We start from the raw sequence: 7,335 nt of genomic DNA, 5'->3' as shown, positions 1-7,335 counted from the left end.
CCAAACCTCTGCTTTCCATTCAGAGTCTTTCTCTTTGAAGTGGAAACCAGCACTAAATGACACTGCAGAACCATGGAGTGATGGACTAGATGGACAGAATTGCCTAAACCCAATGCCAAGACTCTTCTGTTGACCACACCTTTCCCAAACTCCCCATGGTTGTGCCCTCTGTCCCACTGGCAGCCCTGGAGGCTGACCTCTCATCAGTGATTCCTCATCCTCAGGGCTGGGGTTGATTTTCCCCTGCACCCTGGTGAAAATTTGTGTGTTTTCCTAAAACCACAAACCAACATCCACAAACCAACATCCCCCACCCCACCCACCCCCCAGCCCCTGGGATGTGACCCCTTAGGGCTGGCAGTGCCTGCAGGGTCACACCTGCCCAGGCTGGTGCTTCTGGGGCTGCAGAGCTGCCAGGGAGGGTGTCCCTGTCCCTGTCCCTGTCCCTGTCCCTGTCCCTGTCCCTGTCCCTGTCCCTGTCCTGTCCCAGGTGCAGCTGTCCCCAGGTTCCTGGCTGGGTTCTGCACCGTCAGGAGCCCAGTGCAATCCTGGCCCAGGAGAATTTCCTTGGCAGAGTCACTGCTGCTGTTTGCCAGCCCTGGGCTCACGGTGCCAGGCACAGGGAGGTGGCACAGGGAGGTGGCACAGCCTCGCTGGGATGGAGCTGGAGCTCTTCTGGGCTTCTCTTGCTGCCGAGTTTGGCGCTGCTGATGCACAGGGGGTCAGAGACAAGCAATGGAAGGAGGAGCCGCTGGTGCTGCTGTCACCCAGGGCAGCGCCCCCGGCCCCAGGGGGGCTCAGGGGTACAGTACTGCTGAGAGGGCCCCTGGCCACCTCGGGAGGAGCGGGGGGACCCCCTTAGGCCGTGGGGCGGGGGGGGGGCCGGGATGGGGGAGGGGCCCGGCTGGGGGGGGGCGCCTGGGGCGGGGGGGGCAGCGGGGGCAGCGTGGAGGAGGGGGAGGGGGCGTGGGGGGAGCTGGGGGGAGGGGGGGTGTAGATGGGGGCGGGGGGAGGGGGGGTGTAGATGGGCGCTGGGGGCGGGGCAGAGGGGTAGGAGTTGTTCAGGGGGTACTTGGGGGGGGTCTCCGTGTTCTTCACCCGGGTGAAGTTGATGCAGCGGCCCTGGAAGGGAACAGGAGCAGAGTTAGAGGGACAGGCACTGCCACCAGCATGGCACGGGCTGGCAGGTGCCAGCCACCACATGCCACCCGTGACAGGTGCCCCACAGACCCCCTGTGCCACCCCAGCCACCACCATGGCATGGGATGGACCTCACAGAGCCCCTCTGCCACCCCTGTGCCACCTCTGTGCCACCACCAGGGCATGGGATGGACCTCCCAGAGCCCCTGTGCCACCCCTGTGCCACCACCATGGCATGGGATGAACCTCGCAGAGCCCCTGTGCCACCACCAGGGCTTGGGATGGATCTCACAGACCCCCTGTGCCACCCCTGTGTCACCACCAGGGCTTGGGATGGACCTCACAGAGCCCCTGTGCCATCCCTGTGCCACCAGCACAGCATGGGATGGACCTCACAGAGCCCCTGTGCCACCCCTGTGCCACCCCTGTGCCACCACCAGGGCATGGGATGAACCTCACAGAGCCCCTGTGCCACCACCAGGGCTTGGGATGGATCTCACAGACCCCCTGTGCCACCCCTGTGTCACCACCAGGGCATGGGATGAACCTCACAGAGCCCCTGTGCCACCCCTGTGCCACCCCTGTGCCACCCCTGTGTCACCAGCACAGCATGGGAAGGACCTCACACACCCCCTGTGCCACCCCTGTGCCACCACCAGGGCATGGGATGAACCTCACAGAGCCCCTGTCCCAGCCCACCCTGTCATGCCAGGCACACCTTCCACCCTCCCAGCTGCTGCCAGCCCTGTCCAGCCTGGCCTGGGACACAGCCAGGGATGGAGCAGCACAGCCCCCCTGGGCCCCTGTGCCAGGGCATCCCCAAGCTCTGAGTGAAGAATTTCCTCTCAGGACCAAGCACAAACCTGCCCTCCCCCAGCCCTTTCACCTGTCCTGTCCTCCCTTCCCTGTCCCAGAGCTGCAGTCACAGCACCAGCTGTGGTTCCATCCACACCTCCCACACCTCAGTGCTCAACTTCCAGCAGCACAAAATCTGGGATTTGCCCCTTTGGAGCCTCTCTCCCCTTCACACACCTCGTCTCTGTCTCCCTTCCAAGCATTTACCAGGCAGAAGGGAAGGTCTGTTTAACTAAGACATTTTCTTGCTCAAAATTTTTCCTGAAATGCATCCATTGCTCATCAGGATGTCTTGATATCCCAGTGCTCGTGAGAAGCCAAAAAACTGCTTTTCTTGCTCTTTGGTGCTAAGCTACAGTTTGTTGTACAGTTTTAAACAAAACCTTTGCCCTCTGAGCTATTATTTTTTTTTTCCTCACAAGTTCCACCTGCAAAAAATCCCACTGTAAATACTCAAATGTCAGAATCAGCATTACTGTATTATGGATTCATTCCTTTAGATATGAAATCATCCGAAAAGGCACTAGAGGATTTCTGAATCCATTCCTTATTTTTGGATTGGTGAGCACGAGCTTATTTTCTGTTTTACTCTTTCCTCTCCCAAAGCAAATGTTTTTCCTGGTGAAAAAACACCAGATGGAGCACTGAGCCCCCGTGGGCTGGCCCAGATTTGCTGGGGTCACAATTTGAATCCCCTCCCTGCTGGCCCCAGTCTGGCACAAATGCTCTGCAGGGAGGGCCCAGGAAGAGGAAGGTGCTGGAAGGATGGGAGCAGCTCTGTGGAAGGGACAGAGATGCCCAGACAGCTCCTCTCCAAGGGCTCTGCCAGCTGTGGACTGGGGGAACATCTGCCTGAGCCCACAGCCCTTCTCACCCTGCTGAGCTCCTGCCTCCCCTCCAACACTGCTTTAATGCACTCTGCTGAGATTTTAACTAAATACTCTGGGACAGCCTGCTGAGTGAGGGAAAGTCTGAACCTGAGATTAACCAGTTCTGCTCACAAAAACCCCACAAGAATGTTTTGCTTGGCCCAGAGCCACATCTCCTGCCACGCAACTCGAGTTGCTTCAGACTATTATTTGCACTAGCTTTGTTTTCTTTCTGTATGTTGAGGATAAAATAAACCTGAACAAAGAGCAGCAGGCAGAAACCTCAGCCAGAGAACAAATAGCTGCAGTTGTTTTTGTGTGGAGAGATGTTCTGTCTGGATGCTCCAAGGGTGAGGTTATGGAGCTGCTGATCCAAATGGAACTGAGCACTGCCCTGAGAGCATTCAGGAGGATGCACTAAAGCTCAGGAATCCCTGAGTCTGGGGCTGGGGCAGGGCTTGAGGACTGAAAATCTTCTAGTGCTCACAGATGCAGGAACAGCCTGGGAGCACAGATGTGACAGCCAGAGCTGGCCCAGCAGCAGGAACCAGCATCTCTGTGCCCTGCACTGCCTCCTGCTCTAAATGAGAGTTCAGAGCTGCTTCACCCTGGCTGCAGTGTGCCCCATCAGCTGTGTGCCCCATCAGCAGTGTGCCCCATCAGCTGTGTGCCCCATCAGCTGTGTGCTCCATCAGCTGTGTGCCTCATCAGCTGTGTGCTCCATCAGCTGTGTGCCCCATCAGCTGTGTGCCCCATCAGCTGTGTGCCTCATCAGCTGTGTGCCCCATCAGCTGTGTGCCTCATCAGCTGTGTGCCCCATCAGCTGTGTGCCTCATCAGCTGTGTGCTCCATCAGCTGTGTGCCCCATCAGCTGTGTGCCCCATCAGCTGTGTGCCTCATCAGCAGTGTGCCCCATCAGCAGTGTGCCCCATCAGCAGTGTGCTCCATCAGCTGTGTGCCCCATCAGCTGTGTGCCCCATCAGCTGTGTGCCCCATCAGCTGTGTGCCTCATCAGCTGTGTGCTCCATCAGCTGTGTGCTCCATCAGCAGTGTGCCCCATCAGCAGTGTGCCCCATCAGCTGTGTGCTCCATCAGCAGTGTGCCCCATCAGCAGTGTGCCCCATCAGCAGTGTGCTCCATCAGCTGTGTGCCCCATCAGCAGTGTGCTCCATCAGCTGTGTGCCCCATCAGCTGTGTGCTCTATCAGCAGTGTGCTCCATCAGCTGTGTGCCCCATCAGCAGTGTGCTCCATCAGCTGTGTGCCCCATCAGCTGTGTGCTCTATCAGCTGTGTGCCTCATCAGCTGTGTGCCCCATCAGCAGTGTGCTCCATCAGCTGTGTGCCCCATCAGCTGTGTGCTCTATCAGCAGTGTGCTCCATCAGCTGTGTGCCCCATCAGCTGTGTGCTCCATCAGCTGTGTGCTCCATCAGCTCATCCTGCCCTTCCCCAGCTCCTCCTGTGCCTGAGCCAGCTCTGCTGCCTGGGCTGGGCTGGCAGCACTTTCTGCTGTACCCTGGGCTGGCAGCACCTTCTCCCCTGCCCTGCTCAGTGAGGGCACCTGCACAGCCCAGCCTCCTCCTCCCTGCACAGAGCTGCCAGGGCCAGGCAGTTGCTGTGTCCCAGGGCTCTCACCCAAGCAGATGGGGCACAGTGCCAGAGTTTTTCACTCCAGATGGGCTGGGATGGACTTTGGCAGCTGCAGTGCCTCGGAGGAGATGGGGAAGCCAACAGCTCCTCGGGGAGGAGACTGTCAGCCTGAATGGCAAAGGGATATCCAGGAAACAAATCCCTGCTCCCTTGCACAGGAGGGGCAGGGAATCTTTACCTGCTGCCCTGGGCACAAATGCAGAGAAGGCCCAGGAGGGAGAGAGCTCCTTTGAGCAGAAAGCTGGGTGTTACAGCTGTGTGCAAAGGTGCAGAGGCTGTGCCATGGCAGAGCTCAAACAGTGACCCTGCAGCTCTGGAGGACACAGCTCACCCTGAGCTGTGCTCTCCCACCTGCCCTCAGCCAAAGGAGACCCTGACCCTCAGCTGGGCTTTGCACCCCTGACTGCAGCAGGAAAATCAAACATCACATCCCTGAGCTGAGGTTTTGGCCATGGCCAGCTCTTCTTGCTCTGCAGGAGGAGCAGGCTGCTCACACCCACCCAGCAGGGTCCCACAGCTCCTGCTGCCAGGGCAGCTGAGAGAGCAGAAACACTCCATTAAAAACGGGCCTTGACCAGCTTTGGGGTCTGGGTGCCAAACAGGAGGGTCTGGGTTTGGTCCTTCACCAAAATCCAAGGTACTACAGGCAGGAGCAGAGCGGGATGTCCCCAGGCAGGGACCTTCCCATGGCTGATCCCATCAGGGTCTTCAGGCCCCCAGGCACCTCCTGGTTCTCCACCAAGGCTCATCACCCCATTTAGCATCCAAATTAAGGTGGGGTGGAGGTGGAAGGTGGTGACAGAACATCCAGGAGACAGGGAATGAACCCATTGCCTTGCCTGCAGCTTGGGCAGAGGCCAGGGCAGGATCCAGGATAGGATTGTCCAGATGTGAAGGTGAAAACAGAACTTGATGGGAGTTTCCACCTTCCATGACTCAGGACAATCACCCTGAGCAGTGCTGATGGCTCGAGGAGGTGGGAATTGCTGCCCTCTGAGCATTGTCCTGCAGGGTTTGGTGAGGGAGAATTCCCACAGCTTTTGGTGAGGAATAATTCCACAGTGTTTGGTAAGGAATAATTCCCATAGTGTTTGGTGTGGAATAATTCCCACAGTGTTTGGTGTGGAATAATTCCCACAGCTTTTGGTGAGGAATAATTCCCACAGCTTTTGGTGAGGAATAATTCCCACAGTGTTTGGTGAGGAATAATTCCCATAGTGTTTGGTGTGGAATAATTCCCACAGTGTTTGGTGAGGAATAATTCCCACAGTGTTTGGTGAGGAATAATTCCCACAGCTTTTGGTGAGGAATAATACCCACAGCTTTTGGTGAGGAATAATTCCCACGGTGTTTGGTAAGGAATAATTCCCACAGTGTTTGGTGAGGAATAATTCCCATAGTGTTTGGTGAGGAATAATTCCCATAGTGTTTGGTATGGAATAATTCCCACAGTGTTTGTTAAGGAATAATTCCCACAGCTTTTGTTAAGAAATAATTCCCATCCCCACAGTCCCTGGTGCTGGGTTTTCCTTGGCTTCTGACATCAGTATTAAAGGCATAACCTTTAATTCTGTCTGGGATAAATCCTGCCCTGGATCAGGTCTGACTGGACCCTTCAGGAGCTCAAGGACAGCTCTGCTTTGTTCCCCCAGCCCTGAGCACTCTGCAGGAGCAGAGCCCAGGCTCTTGGCTCTGGAGCTGTTAGTTCCAGGAAAAAGATCTAATGTTTAGGTTAACTTTTCCATGGCTGTTCATGGAAAACCACACTGCAGCAGAATGTGTGGAAAGGTTATGGTTTTGTTCTCAGGCTCTGCTGCCTGTCAGGAGAAATCTGTGAGCTGGGACCTAAGGATGGGTTAAAGCAGCTCCCTCTTGGTGCCTGGGTGGCTTTGGGTGTGCAGGGACAAGAATCCTCCCAGGGACACGTGGGAGGGTGACCCAGGGGGCTGCACAGCTGGTTTTACTCTCAGGTCTGAAAAGGGACTGTGTCTGGTGTTCAAACAAGGGGGGTTTGAAATCCTATCTCCTGTTCCTGGCTCTTTGTTTCAGGAGGTTTGAAATCAGACAATTACCTTACATCCAAATTTCTTGGTCTCTACAACAGGCTCCTAATTTAAAATAAGGCAGGGCCAGGGGATTTTCCAGGATGACAGGTTTTGCTTGTGTGCTTTGTGATGCTCCTCATCCATCAGCACTACCTGGCCATCCACACACCACAATTCACTGTGTAATAAAACTCTCAGCAATAAAACACATCCCATGGTTTCAGAGAATCTCTTCTCAGAGCCATGGGATGGGTTACAAAGATCTTAAATCCCATCAGTGCCACCTGTGCCATGGCAGGGACAGCTCCCACTGTCCCACTGCTCCCAGCCCATCCAGCCTGGCCTGGGGCACTGCCAGGGCTCCAGGGGCAGCCACAGCCCCTCTGGGAATCCCATCCCAGCCCCTCCCCACCCTCACAGGGAAGAATTTCCTCCTAATTTCCTCTTTGGATGCTGCATGGGAGCTGTGCATGGGAAAATGAGCTAGCAAGGAAAACTGTTCCTTGTGGTTAGGGGAGGATTTGAACTACATTAACAGAATATTGCAGCTTCTCTCATAGATCCCCTGTGCAGAGCTCAGATGGATTAGTACCAGCACAGTGCTTCTCCCTGGAGCTGCCCATGTTTTCAAGGCTGAATTCCTGCTGTGATCTGCACCTGGGCAGCTCCTGGCTTTGAGCTGACCCCTGGAGCACAGGAACACACCCCCAGCTGGGGCAGCACTGTCCCAATCCTTGGAGCTGTTCAGGTTTAATTTCCTTTCAGCACTGTGTGGGAA

At 56.0% G+C, this 7,335-nt stretch overlaps 1 protein-coding gene across 1 annotated transcript in view; it reads right to left on the bottom strand.

Moving 5' to 3' along the window:
* Window positions 1-858: 858 nt before the first annotated feature.
* Window positions 859-7,335, bottom strand: part of ANTXR1 (ANTXR cell adhesion molecule 1) — a gene marked incomplete at its 3' end in the record, with an annotated part of 75,190 nt that continues 68,713 nt past the window's right edge. Inside the window, exon 18 of the mRNA XM_079329031.1 lies at window positions 859-1,122. Coding sequence (XP_079185157.1) covers window positions 859-1,122 — 264 coding nt within the window. The remainder of the gene's footprint in view (window positions 1,123-7,335) is intronic.

This window comes from Erithacus rubecula (assembly GCF_903797595.1).
Source record: "Erithacus rubecula genome assembly, chromosome: 29".
NCBI lineage: Eukaryota > Metazoa > Chordata > Aves > Passeriformes > Muscicapidae > Erithacus > Erithacus rubecula.
This window is presented reverse-complemented; position numbering and strand designations above follow the sequence as displayed.